This window comes from Aspergillus nidulans, chromosome VII (genome assembly GCF_000011425.1).
Source record: "Aspergillus nidulans FGSC A4 chromosome VII".
NCBI classification, from domain to species: domain Eukaryota; kingdom Fungi; phylum Ascomycota; class Eurotiomycetes; order Eurotiales; family Aspergillaceae; genus Aspergillus; species Aspergillus nidulans.
Genome location: NC_066263.1, coordinates 370,638 through 388,738, shown reverse-complemented (window position 1 = coordinate 388,738; position 18,101 = coordinate 370,638). Strand labels below are relative to the sequence as shown.

The 18,101-nt window shown below is 51.4% G+C and overlaps 7 protein-coding genes across 7 annotated transcripts, besides 1 other annotated feature; 2 read left to right on the top strand and 5 right to left on the bottom strand.

The window, feature by feature from the left end:
* Nucleotides 1-18,101: part of a sequence feature (contig 1.165 538..114598(-1)) that runs on past both edges of the window.
* ANIA_08934 (uncharacterized protein) lies at nt 212-1,510 on the bottom strand (the record flags this gene model as incomplete). The annotated part of the gene is made up of 1 exon (XM_677111.1): nt 212-1,510. The coding sequence occupies one exon, from the start codon at nt 1,508-1,510 to the stop codon at nt 212-214; it is 1,299 nt and encodes a 432-aa protein (XP_682203.1).
* On the top strand, nt 3,059-5,468 carry ANIA_08935 (transketolase family protein; the record flags this gene model as incomplete). The annotated part of the gene is made up of 5 exons (XM_677112.1): nt 3,059-3,252; nt 3,315-3,424; nt 3,492-3,974; nt 4,027-4,377; nt 4,447-5,468. The coding sequence occupies 5 exons, from the start codon at nt 3,059-3,061 to the stop codon at nt 5,466-5,468; spliced, it is 2,160 nt and encodes a 719-aa protein (XP_682204.1).
* ANIA_08936 (uncharacterized protein) lies at nt 6,416-8,146 on the bottom strand (the record flags this gene model as incomplete). The annotated part of the gene is made up of 5 exons (XM_677113.1): nt 6,416-6,460; nt 6,635-7,054; nt 7,124-7,213; nt 7,259-7,842; nt 7,888-8,146. The coding sequence occupies 5 exons, from the start codon at nt 8,144-8,146 to the stop codon at nt 6,416-6,418; spliced, it is 1,398 nt and encodes a 465-aa protein (XP_682205.1).
* Nucleotides 8,579-9,209, top strand: ANIA_08937 (uncharacterized protein; the record flags this gene model as incomplete). The annotated part of the gene is made up of 3 exons (XM_677114.1): nt 8,579-9,073; nt 9,103-9,146; nt 9,185-9,209. 3 exons carry the CDS (start codon nt 8,579-8,581, stop codon nt 9,207-9,209), a joined length of 564 nt encoding a protein of 187 aa, XP_682206.1.
* ANIA_08938 (Zn(II)2Cys6 transcription factor) lies at nt 9,468-11,490 on the bottom strand (the record flags this gene model as incomplete). The annotated part of the gene is made up of 3 exons (XM_677115.1): nt 9,468-9,604; nt 9,660-11,329; nt 11,393-11,490. 3 exons carry the CDS (start codon nt 11,488-11,490, stop codon nt 9,468-9,470), a joined length of 1,905 nt encoding a protein of 634 aa, XP_682207.1.
* On the bottom strand, nt 12,264-13,469 carry ANIA_08939 (uncharacterized protein; the record flags this gene model as incomplete). Its single annotated transcript, XM_677116.2, has 2 exons — nt 12,264-13,196; nt 13,277-13,469. The coding sequence occupies 2 exons, from the start codon at nt 13,467-13,469 to the stop codon at nt 12,319-12,321; spliced, it is 1,071 nt and encodes a 356-aa protein (XP_682208.1). The 3' UTR covers nt 12,264-12,318.
* ANIA_08940 (uncharacterized protein) lies at nt 14,980-17,088 on the bottom strand (the record flags this gene model as incomplete). Its single annotated transcript, XM_677117.1, has 1 exon — nt 14,980-17,088. One exon carries the CDS (start codon nt 17,086-17,088, stop codon nt 14,980-14,982), a length of 2,109 nt encoding a protein of 702 aa, XP_682209.1.

Sequence of the window (18,101 nt, the reverse complement as noted above, 5' to 3'; positions counted from 1 at the left end):
GCAAAGCGTTGAAGACCGTCTTTCGAGACCTTAGACGTGAACCTGTCTCGGGCAGAAACAGGTCAATTATAATGGCAATATTGGAGTATTTGCTTTTTGGGCCTTAACGGACCGAAAACTCAAAAGAGGAGCTAACTTCGAATTATGCTCTATCAGAATCTTCAGTAACGGCCATCGCCCCTATAAACATTCCTCATGTACAGCAAACCAGCTATACCACAACCCTTAACTTCCACCCCGTCTTCGCCACTCTTGCTGCCAGCGCTGACCCAGCTCTCAGCACAATACAAGTCCCCGAAAACACTTGTGCCCCCGTATACTCTCCTTGCATCGCCTGAATCAGCGCTCCGTCAATCGCCGGCCCGGTCAGGGTCGCGATGCCCACAAAGCTAAGAATCATGCCAATTCTTGTCCCCGTTTTCCGTACATCAGTTATCATTGTCGTCGCTGTCGCCGGGAAAAGAGACTGTGCTGCGCCGCCGGCTAGGCCGTAGATCACTGTGAAGACGTACAGCCCGGCAACGGTATGCACGGCTATCCACGCATAGACAACAACGGCAGCAGTGAAGTTCAGCGGGATAAGAATGTTGAATTTTCCTGTGACTCTGTCGGCGAGGCGAGTTGGGAGGATCCGGCCGAGCACGCCTACGCCGTTCTGGATGAGTATGAAGTTCTGTGTATCGCGTACGGCGAGCCGGTCTCTCGCAAATGTCCCCATGTAGAAAAAGGCAAAGTAGAGACCCCAGAGATTGAGGAACATGCTGAGCGCGAAGAAGACAAACGGCTTCTCTTTGAAAGCAGCGCTGTCGAGGAACGGGCCGGAGGGCCGAGGGGGGAGGCGAGGATGGAAGAATAGTAAGCCGGAAATCTGGGTTATCAACATCACAAAGGCGGCTATTCGTACTGTCCAGCCAAAGCTGAGGCTGTGAATATCAAGCAACTGGTGTATTAGGACAGGGTATATCATCCCGCCTGTTGTTGCGCCGGCTGCGGCGATCCCTACTGCAAGCCCGCGGTTTCTGGAGAAGTATGACGACGTGACAGCCAGTCCGGGCCCGAAGGTGAGACCGTTGCTGATTCCCATGCAGATGCCCTGGGCGAGGAAGATCTGCCAGTAGTCCTTGCACAATGACAGCATGAAGAACCCGAAAACTTGGAAGAACGCACCGGCCATGTACATGAGCCTGAAGTACCCTGCGTCTGTAGCGCGGCCGGCGAAGACACCAAAAAAGAAGAGGAGCGAGATCTGGATGCTTCCGATCCATGAGATGGTGGAACTGGATTCTGGAAGGGTTTTGGTGTACAGTTGGTTGAAAATGGAAAAGCCGTTGCTTACGCCCCAGGTGTTGAGGAAGACGAGGTGCATACACAAGACTTGGAGCCAGGCCCTGAGGCCATGATCTGGGGGTGGAGGCACAGACTTCTCGGAGACTGGGCTGGTTGTTGTGGTGCTCTGATCTATGCAGAATGAGGAAGATCCTCCTTCGAGGTCCTTTTCAGCGCTGTCCATGTTCAGCTAAGTAGACTGTACTTGGAGTGGGCTACACTGATTTGAGTCTCATTGTGTTTAGATCAGAGCCACGACTTAGTTATACCAGCTCAGACTTGATTATGAATCTGGCCTCGGCCGGATTCGGCCTGCTCGAAACTAGTGTACGGGCGAGTTCCTGATTATTCTATCAAATATCGTCATCTTTTAGACCGCCAGACCAAACGCCCAAACAGCAGGTGCCAATATACCTAAATTCCAAGAGCCATGTAAGTACAAAATTCTAGATATTGGCTATTTACCTGATACATCAGTCGATACAGCATTCCCCTGAGCACTTCTTAGTGCTGTAAGGGGTGAGGGGTACGAGCGCCTTCCTTGTTAATCGCCAGCCGCGTCTTTCCAAGTTACTACTATATGCATCCACCTTGAATAGTCGGAATCTTGAGCTCTTGTGGTAAATCTGGACGTAAACAATTGCAAAAAATCCCTTTCGACGTACTGCTTTGGGCTTTAACTTACGTGCGACGCTGAGAAAGCGGCTTGATTACCAATTAAAGCCAACCTGGCATTCGCAGGGATGCGAGCGGAACGAGTTTGATACCTTTTTCTAGGCTGTAGGACTTTCTCTTGCGACAAAAAGGAAGAGATCGTCCAGTCAGGCCAGGTTCTCCAGTAGTATAATCGGAACGAGACTGAAGGGGAGCGCCCCTAGCCAAAATCGCTCTTTTTGAATGCTGTCGAATCCGAGGTCCTTCAGGCCAATACTTCCAATGCTCGTCCGACCACGGTTCTTGTTATGCATCTCTCCGACCTAATGATCTCAGGTGATTCAAAATGCCGTTAATACCTATATTACGTTGAGGTTCGGGAAGAATGGAAAGATGGCTGTGTTTGCTTGCTTGCGAAGTACCTTTTGTGCCGGTTTGATAAAAGAGGTAGCCCCAAAAACAGCCTATCTCGCGCTTTTAACAAATGGCGCGTGGAGTCGCCAGGAAACAAGAAGCAGGAGTACATTGAAGATATTGGCATTGGCCAATTCAGGGAGCAGAGCCTCTCAAATCGGCTTCATTCCATGGGCCGCACTATTGGGCGTTACCCCCCCTTTTTTCGGTATTCAGCTTCAGTTTGTTTCACTAATGTTCCCTTTCAACTCGTTTCATAACGCCCATGGAAACTGCTGAAGTATTCCTCAGCGGCCAACGCGTCACCCCTGGGGCATTTTGGTCTGTGCAGTATATCACCAGGTTTTGACTACTCAAACTCACCTTCAATTTCCTGGTTCAGGGACGCAGGGTCCACATAGACGGGGGGAAATGCCGAAGTTGCGATTTGTGTACTGGTGGTGGACTCGCTTCGAGGCCACTTCTCCTCGCATCGAGGACCACCACCAAAAAGGGCAGGTTACTGCCCAAACTTGCCTCTGTACACACTCGTCTCGATCCCAAACATTATCGCATTTGAGCAAGCCATCATCTGGCTCGCTATGGAGATGGATGTGCATGGGGTATAAGGGCGGGCAGTGGCCTCGACTTTTTCCGGTTCAATCAATCTCATCTCGCATACACTATGGCTCCTGGATTAGAACTGCTCCCTAAGACCACGGCCTTGCCGACAAAGGCTGCCAATGCCATCAACAATGCCGTCTATGGCAGAGACTCTGATGTGAAGTTTGAGAGTGCCGAGAAGCACCAGCGGGTGTTAAATGTCTTCAGAGCTTTCATTGCCGACCTGGTTCAGCAATATGGTGACGGACACCCTGGGTACGCTTCCTACTGAGTCCATTGTTGTAGTTCAGCAAAGCATAGCTAACTCGCTCTTACAGAGCGCCCATGGGCATGGCGGCCATCGGGATTGCGCTGTGGAAATACGTCATGAAATACTCGCCCACGAATTGCAACTACTTCAACCGCGATCGCTTTGTTCTTTCGAATGGTTTGTATTCCTTCCAGAGAAAGAGAGGGAATGGGGGACACAAAACAAAACTAAGAACTCATTGCAGGTCACGCCTGTCTCTGGCAGTACCTCTTCATGCACCTTGTCGGCGTCAAGAGCATGACCCTTGAGCAGTTGAAATCCTACCACTCCACAGACTCCAGTTCCCTATGCCCCGGCCATCCAGAGATCGAGAACGAAGGTGTTGAGGTAACGACCGGCCCACTGGGTCAGGGTGTCGCGAACGCAGTTGGACTCGCCATGGCGACCAAGAACCTCGCCGCAACGTACAACAAGCCTGGCTATGAAGTCGTGAACAACATGACCTGGTGTATGGTTGGCGACGCTTGTTTGCAGGAGGGCGTCGGTCTTGAAGCTCTGTCTCTGGCTGGGCACTGGCGGCTCAACAACCTTTGTGTGATCTTTGACAACAATAATGTAACCTGCGATGGAACGGCAGATGTTGCCAATACGGAAGACATCAACACCAAGATGCGCGCGACAGGCTTCAAGGTGATTGACGTGTATGACGGGGATTCGGACGTTGTTGGTATGCTTCATCCTGTCTTCTCAAGTGATCATCACTGACGAAGAAACCGTAGCCATCACCAATGCGCTCCTCGCTGCTCGCTCCTCCACCAAGCCAACTTTCATCAACATTCGCACCACCATCGGCGTAGGCTCCAAGCAAGCCGGCACGGCCGATGCGCACGGCGCCGCCCTGGGCGTCGACGAAGTCGCCAAAATCAAGCGCGCCTTTGGCCTGAACCCTGAGGAACACTTCCACATCCCCCAAGACGTTTACGACTTCTTCAGCGATCTACCATCGCGCGGGAAGACCCATGAGGCAGAATGGCACGCGGCTGTTGCCGCATACCGCGAAGCTGAGCCCGTGCTCGCCTCTGAATTTGACCTCCGTGTCGCAGGAAAAATGCCAGCAGACTGGACAAAGTGTATCCCCGCAAAGGAGGATCAGCCAACCAACCCGACAGCCACTCGTAAGTCTGCCTTCGTGGTGACAGACAAGCTCGGCCAAAACGTCAAGAACTTCCTCGTCGGCACAGCGGATCTTACCCCCTCCGTCAACGTGGCCTACAAGAACAAAGTCGACTTCCAGTCCCCCGACCTCAAGACCGCGTGCGGTATGAGTGGAAATTATGCAGGCCGGTATATCCACTACGGGATCCGCGAGCACGCCATGTGCGCGATCTCCAACGGTCTGGCGGCGTTCAACAAGGGCACCTTCATCCCGATCACAAGCACCTACCTCGTTTTCCACCTGTACGCTGCCGCCGCTGTACGCATGGCCGCTCTACAGGGGCTGCACCAGATCCACATCGCCACTCACGACAGCATTGGCGTTGGAGAGAATGGACCAACGCATCAGCCCATCGCCGTACCGGCACTCTACCGTGCAATGCCAAACATCCTTTTCATTCGGCCCTGTGATGCAGAGGAGACGGTTGGGGCGTACATCGCAGCAATCCAGCACGACACAACTCCCTCCGTTCTGGCACTGTCGCGCCAGAACCTTACGCAGTACCCTGCTCACTCCTCTCGAGAAGGCGTGCAGAAGGGAGCCTACGTCTTCGTCGAGGAAGAGAACTTTGACGTCACTCTCCTCAGCGTGGGCTCTGAAATGGCTTATACCATGGCAGCGCGCGAGATCCTTGCGGCCGAGCACGGTATCAAAGCGCGTGTCGTTTCATTCCCTTGCGCACGGCTCTTCGAGCTTCAGTCCCGCGAGTACAAGCACTCCGTCTTGAAACCACGCGCGGGCAAACCCGCTGTCGCGATCGAGGCGTACCCTTCTGTTGGCTGGGAGCGGTATGCTGATGCGGCAATTGCGCAGAACCAGTTTGGGAAGAGTCTGCCGTGTAAGGAGGTGTATGAGCACTTTGGATTTAGTGGAAAAATCATTGCAGATAAGGTGAAAGGATTAGTGGATGAGGTGAGACGCGATGGTGTTGAGGTGTTAAGAGGTGACTTTCGGGATCTGAATGGGGGTCCTAGTGTCGGTGTGGAGCATCCAAATGTGCCTTAGAAGTCCGAGATAGGGTACTGGGTATACACGGATAGGATGGGATTTATGTGTTATGTACTTGATGGGTTTTATGTCCGATAATAGCTTTCTCAATCAATCCTATTTAAGGCCTGAATAGTCTACTCTAGTCTTCCATGGCATAGCTAGAATAATAATAATGGGCCTAAAATGCGAGGTACGGGTCGTCTCCGTTAGTACGTCGTCACACAGAGCTGGAACTGTAAGCTATCATTTGCAGCTCATCTCATACTCGGTTATTAAATCAAAGACTATCGTGGACTGTAGCTTTATTCAATCATATTCGCAGCTGGCATGATATCGTGGCCATTGCGGATGTTTGCCTCTATATCCTCCAGAGTTTTCCCACGCTATAGCAGGGTCACGACACTGACTGAGTAGACCAGACTTGTCTAGAGTGGGGGAAATCCGTAGATACTGGTTCAAAATGAGTATTATTTTTCACGTGTGGCATATACTGAGAAAAACTCCTTGTCCAAGACATAGGAGAAACCATCCATAGCACAGAATAGAGGCATGGTACAACCACATAATATTCGATATTCCTTCGAGACGACCAGCCCTATGTGTTCGAAGTTCTCGAGTACGGCAGGAATAGAAGAAGCCGGGAGCACTTGTACTTTGAATATTGCAGCGCGGGCCCCAACAGATCCAATCTTTTCTAGACTGATGCGCCCAACTTAAGAGAGCAGGATGCTTATGAAGGCTACAGTTGATAAGGCCAGGGTATCCTCTGCAATTATATTCCACGACTCACGCTATCCATAGTAGCACCTTGCAGCTCAAAAAATGTCTCGAAGCAAATAAAGGCATCGCATTTTATTATCGAATTGTAGGGCGGCTACTACGGCTTATTCGCGGTTTAGATGGACTGAGAATTTGTCTACCTAGTCTACCTAGGAGCTATTTAGAGCCAAAATGAAACGACGCTATCGAACAAGATAGTCAGAAATAGCAAAAACAGTCTCCCTACACTGCGTTATAGTTTTAGCATCTGAGATCAATCGTTAACGGAAACTAGCATATTGCGACGCAGTGCAAGACTTTTGTAACTTAGATACATATATACTATTTTCAAAACCCTGTTCATCCAAGACATCCGGTCATTCATGTCATCAAACAGAAGTCCTCGCCTCTAGCCTTCTCACAAGAGCAAACATAAGAATATACGTAGCAACACCAACACCTAACATTCCAGAGATAACGCCAAAGCCCATGAGATATTTTGGCTCGTCGTCAGAAGGGAAGAGATAAGCGCCGTAAATTTGCGCCAGATTGCCTAGCGCGTTCATGAGAGCCAGCGACTGTGCGCGCACTTCGGGATCCATGGAGCCGAATGACGAGGAGGCAAAACTTAGCGAGGTTGCGTTGGACACCCATAGTCCTGCAGCCATAATGACGAGGAGGGCATACCGCGTTGTGAAATCGTAGACGGCGCAGACGATGATGGAGGTCACCATGGAGACGGTCAGCCAGCTGGCTATGATGAGGCCACGGTATGTCGGGAGTTTGTCGCTAATGACACTCGTGATCATTGTGCAGGCAAAGGCAACGGCGTAAATTGGGACCTATTGTGGTTAGGCTGTGGTTTGTGATTTACTCGCCCGGGCGCTTTTTGTCATGGCTGAGTCACTTACAGTCATGTATTGCGCCATCCGGCCAGTGTACCCGAGGCCAGAGACCAGGGTCGGGTAGAAGTAGGTTAGGGTTGAGGAGCCAACGATGACCTAAGGAAGTCAGATTACTGCAGATGAAAGGCTAGGAGAACTCACCATGTAGCCGATAGTGAATCCCCACGTTCTCCAGTCTTTGCAGGCCATACAAAATCCCTGTAGCTTTCCGATACGCTCATCAGCGCCCCTGGCAATGACGCCTTCCTGCAGCCGGGCAGCAGCAATGGCTTTTTCCCGCTCCGTCAGCCTTTTCGAGGTTCCTGGGTAATCGAGAAGCAGGAATTTCGAAATGATCGCCCACCCTGCGGTAGCTGCGCCCTCGACGATGAACAGCCACCGCCAACCGCGAATTCCGTGGACACCCTCGAGACCGTCAGTGATCCCCCCTGCGATGAGCCCGCCAAATGCTCCGGAGAGAATAGCCGCCGATATGAATACGGCAAAGCGCCTGGACTGTTCCTTCCGTTTGTACCAGGAGGAAATGATCAGTAGAATACCAGGGGCGAAGCCGGCTTCCACTATACCGATGAAGACCCGGAGAACGATAAGATGATGGTAGTGCTGGACGACCGACATGACGCATGTCAGAATGCCCCAGAGGCACATGATTGCTGGGAGATAGAGGGACGGTCGAGATCGAACAAGAATCATATTGGACGGCGGCTCGAAGACGACATAGCCAACTGCTTCTTGTTAGTTGCTGCCTGACGGGTAGGCAAGAGACTTACTAAAGAAAACAACGAGGACGATGCTATACTGAGAAGACGTGAGACCCAGATCATCAGACATGCCTGCAACTTTGGCATTTCCAATATTGGTCCTGTCCATGTAAGAGAGCAAGTACATGATCCAGATATTCGGTAACAGGAAGAGGTCGATCTTGCGGACGAGCTTCTCCTCCTCCTCTTCCGTCCAGAAGATCTCTTGACTGGCCTCGATGTGATTAGACTCGCCATTGTGATACTCGTCAAGATCCTTGGCATCCATATTGGAAATGATATTCTGGGGAATGTTTGAGATAGGTGTGATTTTGTTGTAGTACGGCATCAACGAGACATATAACTAAACCTTTAGGTGCATCCCCATGGGGTTACCCCGCGAGTGTTGAGTGCAGTGCAAGCCTATCACTGCGCGAAGCGAGGAGACATCCCCCGTAAATCTCCACTCACGATAGGGCCTCGATGCGAGGCCATCTCATATCCATGGGATGCGGTGGATCCGTGCTCGCCTCGAAGGCGCGCACTCGACATCTTCTCTATTCCGACTGGGTAAGACGCGGTAGTCCTGGCGCCCTCGATGCGTGCTCCGGCTCGTAAAACACTGCATCACGGATTAGGATATAAGGCACTCGAGGAGACCACAACCCAAAAGGAGAACAATTCAACCATCAGTTCATCATTCACAAACGGCTTTCTCAATATGCCTCAGGAAAACGGAACAAACAACGGCACGCCGGCCTTCCTCAGTACTCAGCCCGGCCCGAACCATGACTGGCGAATCACCCTGAAGGATAAGGTTATTGTCATCACCGGCGCAAACAGGGGCATCGGTCTGGCCATCGCCGAGGTCTGTCTGGCCAACGAAGCCGCAGCTGTTTACAGCCTAGACCTTTTCGAGCCTGGCGAGGAATTCACCGCTGTGCAAAAAAAGTCAGCGAATCCGAGTCGCCTCCAATACATCCACTGCGACGTCACATCCGAGGAAAGCATCAGCTCGGCAATCGACGCTGTGGTGTCCGCCAGTGGCGCCGTCCACGGCTTCGTTGCCAATGCTGGAATGACCAAGCACCAACCAGCCCTGGACTTCACCCGGGCCGAAATCGACAAGTTGTTCAACCTGAACGTGTTTGGCGCGTACTTCTGTGCAACGGCAGTTGCGCGCAAATTCATTGAGCTCGGGATCAAGGGCTCTATTGTATTTACTGCTTCCATGACGAGTTATAGACCCAACCGCGCAGCGCCGAGCGCACCCTATGGCGCTACGAAGGGTGCTGTGCGGAATATGACACATACGCTGGCCATGGAGTGGGCGCACCATGGTATTCGCGTGAACTCAATATCACCCGGTTTTATCAAGACCCAGATGACTTATTTTGTCGACCAGGCGCCGGACTGGAATCTCAAGATGCAATATTACGGTGGTATGCCAAGATTAGCCGATCCGAAGGAGCTAGGAGGGGCTTATGTGTATCTGCTGTCGGACGGAGCGTCGTACACAACAGGGATTGACATTCCAATTGCTGGTATTGTCGGAGCGTGGTAGTTTAGAAGAGAAATAATAGAATGAATGAATCATCGCACACTTATCACTATCCTGATGCCTCTTGCCATACCCTTTTGAGTTCCGCAACAAGGCCGTTGGCCGGAATCTTGCTGATCCTTAGCATGTTCTCCAGAATTCGGAGCAACTCGACCTGCATAGGGGGCGACTGGACAAACTGACCGACTAGTCTCGTCAGAGGACATTACGAGTCAAACCGAAAAGGGGGAAGGGTACTCACCACCAAACAAAGCTTGCACGTTCACAAAAGCTATTGCTGATTCATGCTCCTGGCACGCATTGGCAATCCTGCAGACCATTTGCACGCTTTCACTAAGCTGCTTCTGGCGCTCGACGTAGGCATTCAACCCCCCCATTGTAGGCTGATTGAGCAGCACGACGGCTTTGGCAAAATGGTACATCTGCATTGCGCCTGCGTGATTGGGCGGGTGGATCCAGATAGGCGGGAAAAACGACGTAGTGGGCTCTTGCATTCCAGTTCTATCACCAGCCCAGCTTGTCCAGTCGGCCGGGCTTGTTGAAGGCATCATGCTCGATGCTCGGACGTTTCCACTTGCGGAATCCATGGCAGCGACCGCGACCGGCTGGAATGAGGCGGGGAGGACACGATGCCAGTCTTCGAGCGCACTTAGCAGTCGGTCGCCCTGCTCAATCCTTGCTCTTGGATCCTGATCCTGGTTTGGCGCTTTCCCCGAGGCGGCATATTCTACGCACTTGGCGCAGATGTAAATTATTCTTGTTGCCAGTTCATCCGAGTCAAGCTCCTCGAGCTTCTTCTTCGCACGCCATATAGTAAGGGTTGGCCGTCCCGCCCGGAAAGCCGCCCAGAGATCCTGCCGCAGCCATGCCCACCATACAGCCCGCCTCAGTCCATCAACAGACTCGCCATCATTGTCCTGAGATCGCTGGATCCAGAAAGAGCCGCGCAGGTGTCGCTCCCAGTCCCCGCTCGACGTCGAGTCGCTGTCAGCGTCGGCGTCAAACATCTCGTACGTGCTGATCATAGTGGACGTCGCTAGGAGCTCGCGGGAGTCCGCATAAGAGGGATAAAGAAGTGTCTGCGAAAGATATTGAAGTGTTTCGTAGTAGTAGTGTGTAGCCATGTGGGCTGGAGCTGGAGCTGAAGCAGCGTTTGCTACGCCCGCAAGCGAGGCTGGGCTACTCGCATTCACGCCTGTAGTTACATCGTCTCCTTGTGTATGTGCATAACCAAGAGACATATGTTTCGCACCCACGGCGAGTATCGACTTCAAAAGCCCGGTGTTTCGCAGGCCAAGATGCGGCACGACATTAGTGAAATGCCGAGCGGGATCGAACAAATCTAGGATCGGCCCAACGATTTCAATATAATATCGAAAGAAGATGAGGTCAACTGCCGATAGTTCTATTCTATAGTTTGAGTTCCAAGGCTCAGACTGATACTCCAGCACTCCTAAAGGAGGTTCGATACATTCCGGGGCGGGTGACTGTCTACGCGAGAGGGTGATCTGGGGGAAATTCCGGGGCTCCCCTAACCGTTGGATATTGCTGATTGCATCGCGTGCTAGAAGGTCATACCACTCGAACGGAGTGGATATCTCGCCAAGGGTGAAGGGAAGAGTCTGGGCCTCAAGGCTGGTCACCGACAGTCCCTGGTCGCTGAGGTTGCCACGGTCCACACCATCGTCATGTCCGTTGAGCTGGACCTGGAAGTAAGGAGTAGGCGCTGCAGCTGGAGTGGGTGCGGCCTCAACCCTCGGCTGTTCAACCCTCCTCTGTCCGGTTACCCCGGAGCCGGCTAGCCCGGGCGTTTGGGGCTGGCGATACCGACAGACGCGGCCCGCCTTGGTGCAGCGGGCACATGTAGGCTTCCCGTCATCACATTTGACACGCCTCTCCCTACAAGTGAGGCTGTATTGGAGTAAGCGAGGTGTCGGCTTGATGCTCGCTTCAGGGGCGCTGAGGGTCACTCACCATCCTGTTGATGTTCTCAGGCCTCGGCCGCGAGATGGCCTGACGCGAGGACGAGCGTTGCTTCCGTTTGTCGACTTGCGAGATTTTTTGGCATCCATAGTGGTATTGAAGCGAGGCTAGGTCAGGTTTGTCAGGTTGTTGTCTGGGTTCGCATCGAGGGCCGTAGCGTGTTAAATAGTCCCAGAGCCAACCCCGCTTCCAGACTTTGGCTGGGCCCAGAAACGGTCCGGGGGTGGATCGCATATCAAAGTTCTGCTGGATGTGAGGCGTGTAAACTGCCATTATGTTAGCGAGATCAAAATGACATTAGTTCCTTCGCCAATCGATGGCAACAAATATAACATGGTCGATGGTTGACGTGAGACTGGAAGATGCGGAGTTGGAGGAGTGGAGAGGTTGAGTTGCTGAGCAAGGATCCCTCGCAGGGGTCACGGGATCTGCCAGCATTATATCGAACTTCCCACTCAGCCAAAAAGGGCTCAGGTTAACCCCCCTTGGAGAGCTAAGTTCTGACTAATATACTTGTTGTCACATTACTATTGCCTTACGGATCATGGCAGCACTTTCTGCATGATCATTATGCGAGCGGGATGAGTGCATACGATTCTGCAGCAATCTAGAAAAGAATAAAAAAAATTACGAAAGGAAGAAAAGAAAGGAAGAATAGCTTTCTACTATCCTGCGACAAGGGGCCGTATCCTAGAAACTATATAGTCCATGTCGAAAGGCAGACCATGGTGAGCTCCGCATCGCGTTCATAGGAAGCTGCTTATTACTAGATGTAATGTATCTATACCTATACCACAATGTGATTACCAAGGGGAGTCCTGATTGAGAGAGCTGGAAAGACTCGAGATCTTTAAATAAAACGCCCAGGGGTATCATGCTAACCTAAGGACCAGGACAAGGAACATGAGAAGCATCTATCAAGCATTGAGCAACTGTGCAAGCTTCCCCTTCCAATCGTTTACAAGGCTCTGTGCCGTCGCGGTCTCCTCTCTGGACTTTCTTAATTCCGCCCCAAGCATCTCATTCTTCCTCTTCAGTTCTTCCATCTCTCTCTTCACTTGGTCGAATCGTGCTGCACTGTCTCTTAGCCGAGCCAGCTCACTATCATCTGCGCGGTACTTCTCGAGATCGCGGCGCAGAATTGCGATGCTATTATCGCGCAGCTTGATCATCTGCGCGCTTTGTCTGTCTTTGTACTGCAACTCTTGAATCTGTAGTTTAAGAGATGCAACAGATTCCAGCTCTCGATAGATCACGCCGAGAGAGGCATCGACATCGCTAGGTAGAGTAACAAACCGCGATGTACGTTGGCGCTTGGGTTGGGGGGCTTCTGGGTCGGAATTGTTGTCCTCATCATGCCGCATACTTTCAGCGCGTGCAGTCACAGCCGGTGACTGTGGAATGCGCTCTGAGCTGTTACCAAAAGAGGCGCCCTCTGAAGCCGCTTGCGGCGGTTTGGGACCATTGGTTGAGTCAGTATTTGGTCCTTCCCTGGGAACAGCAGCGGTAACGGCGGATTCGATCGGCGCTACACCCTTGGGCCGCTCAATAGGCGCGGGAGCTGGTACAGGGGAAGTAGGCGGCGAGAGGCCTGGAGGAGACATGTCCCAACCGCGCTTGACGCATATTGGACAGTAAAGACCTTCCCTGGTCGCCCACTCGCTCCCGTCTGGCACGCAGATGAAATGAAAGGCTACCCTGCAGGTATGGCAATTTATGAGTCGACCAGGCTTGAGGTCACTATTGCCAGTCGCTCCACAGACGCGACAGGCCGTGTCATGGGGAGATCCATTTCCTGTACGCGTACCGAAAGGGCTGGTTAGCTTAGTCCCGCTTTCCATCGCATAGATCGACAGTGTCGATTTTAGAGCTTACGCTTCCACTCTCTGTATTTCTTGACGTGTAAATCCATTGGCTCTTGAGCTATTTCGGCAACTGTACGCTCCCATGTTTCTGGTTCAGCCTGGGGTGTCGCCGGTATCACCGGAAGACTACGACGCGTCCTTTGGCGACGTTCAGCTCCAGTTGCTTTTGCAAGAGTTCGAGGTTGGCCTTTACGCGAAGGCATAATGTTTGTGTGTTGTGTTCTATTTGTGCTTGGCTGACAGCTCAGTCAAACACTGGGTTTGACACTGGAGGACAGAAATTGGATTTCAAGATTAGTCATCTTCGATACAACAAGATGACAAACCACATTATAAAATCTGGTCTTGACCGACTGCGCCGAGACTCGTAAGTGATTACAAATCAGAGATTTCACACATCCGCACGGACGAGGGAGCGGTGCTCACTGCCTTGGTATAGCTAGGCTAAATATACAACTCCAAGGGGTAGCGAGTTATAATAAAGAAGACCGGCGCTTTCTTTGCAATTTTTTCTCTGAAGCGTCTTTACTGTTGGAAGAGGGGGGTAGGGAAGGGAAAAAAAAGGATATACATGCAAGTGCTCAACTGGTTCTTGCTTGAAAAAAAACCCCAGCTATCCCCAGCACCGAGACATAAAGAACCACGATGCCGTAGGGATACACGTCTTAGCCTTCGCCGGGACTTGTCGCACAAGGTGAGCGAGATATCATTATATTTCGGGGCAAGAAAGCAAATCTTTGCGGGGCCTGTATGCCTGATAGCAGTGAAACATGATTATGCTACAGGCAGACCTGAAATGTCCTTCCATTCATTAAGCAGATAGAGTTGTTTTCAATTCCTATTCCCAAGCCCTAGTTTACTGAAAGTGGTTAGCCTATATATCCGGCTTCTATTTACAGTGAAAGGTACCACATCCGACGAAATCTCAAGATGACGAACTATAACATGACGGCCAAGAATACACCACGCCTAGCTATTTCGCTACAGTATCACTTCAAGCCCAGTGTGTGCTTTCATCTTACGAAACTTGAGTTGGCACGTTTCTTGACCCCAGTAGGTACAAAATGTTGTCAATATCATATGTAGCAAACAGCCAGATAGTCCAGTGATTACCAGAATAGCCAAATTAGAAGAAAGCTGACCCCATCCATCCGGGCTGGCTAGCCACCACACATCACTCCTCCAATACAAGAGTCGTTACTCAGGCGTTTGTCTCAGTCACCTGCTTCAATGAGAACCGTCCTCCAAAAGTCTGTTATGAAGCGCTAAATTGATTCAAATACCTCAGTTATTGCATCACGGAGCCCACTCTCATGAGGCAGGGATTTACACTATATACAATATCTTGAATAATGTGCGGGGAACTCTTAAAAGCAGTTCAACTTGCCAATTGACATTCTGTGAACTCGCGAAAGGGAATAGGTGAGCCTATCTACGGCTGATTATATTAATCCCTCGTTCGACATTATGCGACATGATGCGAGACAAACCGATACGGAATGGTGATATACGTTCCTACTTCCTGCTATTCTCGAATAAACGCGCTCCTCTAGACCTTCTATCGGAGCTGGTGGCTATCGATGCACGCACGCAGCTGACAGGTTGGTCGGAACCCAATTAGAGTCATTTAAGGAGAGCGGGGATGAACAGGGGAAAAGAAAATTGAACTCCGAAAAGAAACGGCATGTTATGTTCAGACACGTACTTACAATCCTACGTGCCTAAGCCTGCACGGGCATACAGCACTTGAAGAAGGCTCCCAGGCTGCGGGACAAATGAGAATAAACAACGTGGACATTTTGCTTCACGTGCGTTGCCGGTGAAGTCTGAGATTAATGAGATCCTTTGGCAAAGTGGGCACATCGCCTCAAGCTCAAGGAGACTCGGGTGATATGTTGTATAGGCACGGAGCTTCTCTTCCGCTTTTGCGTCGTAGGCCGCTCGCTCGCTTGGAGTTAAGTCGCTTTCGTACCAGAAAACGTCATAAAAGTGGACGGGAGACAAACAATCCGGCTCGTCTATCTCGAGCACTGCAGGACTCTGCACTCGAAAGCCCCCATTCGTGCCCCAATCGCTGCCCCAGGAGTTAAGGAATGACAAAGAGCGGGGGTCACAGGCATATAAGACGACAGCGTGTCCGCCACCATCGGGACCCTGACGATACGGTCGCATGTTGGCCTCGGTGAGCATGGATCTCCGTGTCTGAGGTTGACTGAAATATTGGGAGAATTTTGCCCAACCTTTCTCTGAGAGGCGAAATGTAGTCAGTACGGGACGCCGCTGCAGCACTGCCTGCCGGGCCCTCATTTCGTCCACTGCTCGGTAACGAAGGCGATACCACTGAACGGCTTGGTTTAGGACCTCTTCAGCCACACGCCCATGATCGCCTGGGGGAAATTCATGTAAAATCCTGTCACGGATTTCTTTAATTGTCGGACAGGGCTCCTTGCGCTCTATGCGTAACAGCGCCATGTGTATCACAGCAGCAATGGCATGCGCATAGCAAGTTGCAGAACTGCCCTGGTCTGATGGGTTCTTGCAAGTAATTGCAAGCTCGTCCTGAATATAATCGTCCAGCTGTAATCGGCCTATAACGTCCAGCAGCGCGTCCGTGGACGCAAGATGCGCCGATACTAGCAGCGAGCAGAATTCTTCAACTGCAGGCTCAGTACAGACGCAGACATACAAGGCCACTTCCCCAGAGCACGGAATTTGCCAGCCCACCGACATCAACACCGGAATGGGGTGATTACTGGCAGAAACCTTGGACGCTATGTTGAAGAGTGTACGCTGACCCTTATCCCAAGAGTAGGCTGGTTTATCGTATAAGCGTCGTTGAGCAATGTCAGTATCACTCGTCAGGTACACACTTGCCACAGCGACACCCTCCGAATGTAGCTCAGTTGCGATCTCGCCAGGATCACCGTCTGTTGCATGGCCATCTGACATCAGCACGAGAACTCGCTGGTCACAATCGGAATTCGCTTGGAATACGGATAATGACCGGCTCAGAGCCTCACGCATTGGGGTGTCACCGTATACGAACTCTTCAACAGATAGCCACTGTCGAGCCCTTGTGGAACGCTGCTGAAGCAGTTGCAACAATCGTACCACATCACTCACTGGCCGAGGGATGAAGTCCGCAAAGTCTCGGAACCACTCTCTGCAAATGCGACGCGCGAGCATCAGACCTTCTGAGGAGTCGACTACCTCGTCTGCATATGCATCGGCACTCATTGCTCCCCCCGCTGTCAGAGCAGCGCCAAGTAAGCCCCCTAATGGACCACATACTAGAGACCCAACACCAATCGCCACGGCGCCGCCACCAAACGTTGCTCCATTCTTCATCGTCTGGGACTTCCGAATCTCAGCCGCACTTGGTATTGCGTCTTTGAACTCGTGAATTCGCTCCGGACATCGACGAAGGCACGCGTGGACAATGCGCGCTACACTGTCTGTAAGCTTGTTCCGGATGTACTCTGTTATATGAGCTAGGTTGTTCTGATTCGCGATCTCGATGAGCGAATCATGGCCGCTGCGATCATCTTGATCATTCTCTTCTAGAAGAGCTTCAACAATGCCGCAGAGGTCCACAGTTGGAGGATAACCGTCCTGGCGATCAAGTCCAAATGCGCCTACAAACATTTTAGCCCTGGGATCACTTTGTTGCTCCTTGCGGGCAATGTCAAGGGCTGCGCCCAGCACAGCATGGAAGCGATCAACCGCGCGCCCGTCCGGCTGCCCTGTCTTGAGCAGCTTCCGCATCGATCCCGACACATCGAATAGACAACCGACCAGCGTGGATGATTCTTGGTTTGCCATCGAAACAGAGTTGGCTCGCTCGAGTTTGGCGTACACGTACTCACTTCTAGAATAAATATTGATGTGAGATTGATGTGCCCCGCATCGAAAACTTGCTCGGACCCAGCCGCAAGAATCCGGCGCTTACTGGAGATGATCTACTGTCCACTACGGCCTGGCTGCAAGTAGCAATTCCAGCCAGTCATAAGGCTGGTATGTTGCCAAGGCGCGCAGCATCTGATACGCCATAAAAGTGGGATCAGACGGATTATCTCGGCGGTATTGGCGGTTGGGGTGCGTTTGCTGCGACCTCTACCCTGAATCCGGGCTCATTCAAAGAGATTGTAAACACCTGGTCGTCAATAATCCCCACTCCACACACGAGCTGGAAGGCGTGTAGTTTACTTGGAGACGTACCCGTGCTGGCTGCACCCATTAGCCGCCTGCTGACTCGCACATGAAATCCGATATATGTTTAATAGGAGGCAGTGGCTAGGGCAATCTTCTCAGCATAATATGAAATATAAAGACTCCGTTACAGTTCCAGGTTCGATAAAAACCCATTTCTTTTAGCAAAATCCCCCTTCTCCAGTCACTAGCCAAATCAGGCTTAGCGGTTAGGGTATGGACCAAGTTGTCAATGTCAGAAGACGAAAGAACATTTTGGGTGTATCTGTACATCCAGACATGCAGACTTCTTTGACTTGCTGCTATGGCTTGCCACGAGATCGTATAACCATTGTTAGCATCACGGCTCCCTGAAAAAGTTCGATACATAACTGCTAATAATAGGAAGATAGCTCTATCACGGTGTGGACTGCTCTAGACATTCTATCTTGAGCCTTGTGCTCACCGAAAACAGAGGGAAGTCTTATTTCTATCGGTGTTCTGCCTTCCCCAGTCACTATGACTTCCTCTGCTAAATCTTGCAATCATCCAAGATCTTCCCCTTCTTCTTTCTTTCTTCGCCTGGCAATTTATTGTTGCCTTTCTCCGCTCGGGGAGCGTTTCTCTTCCGAGGATGCCTTGCATAG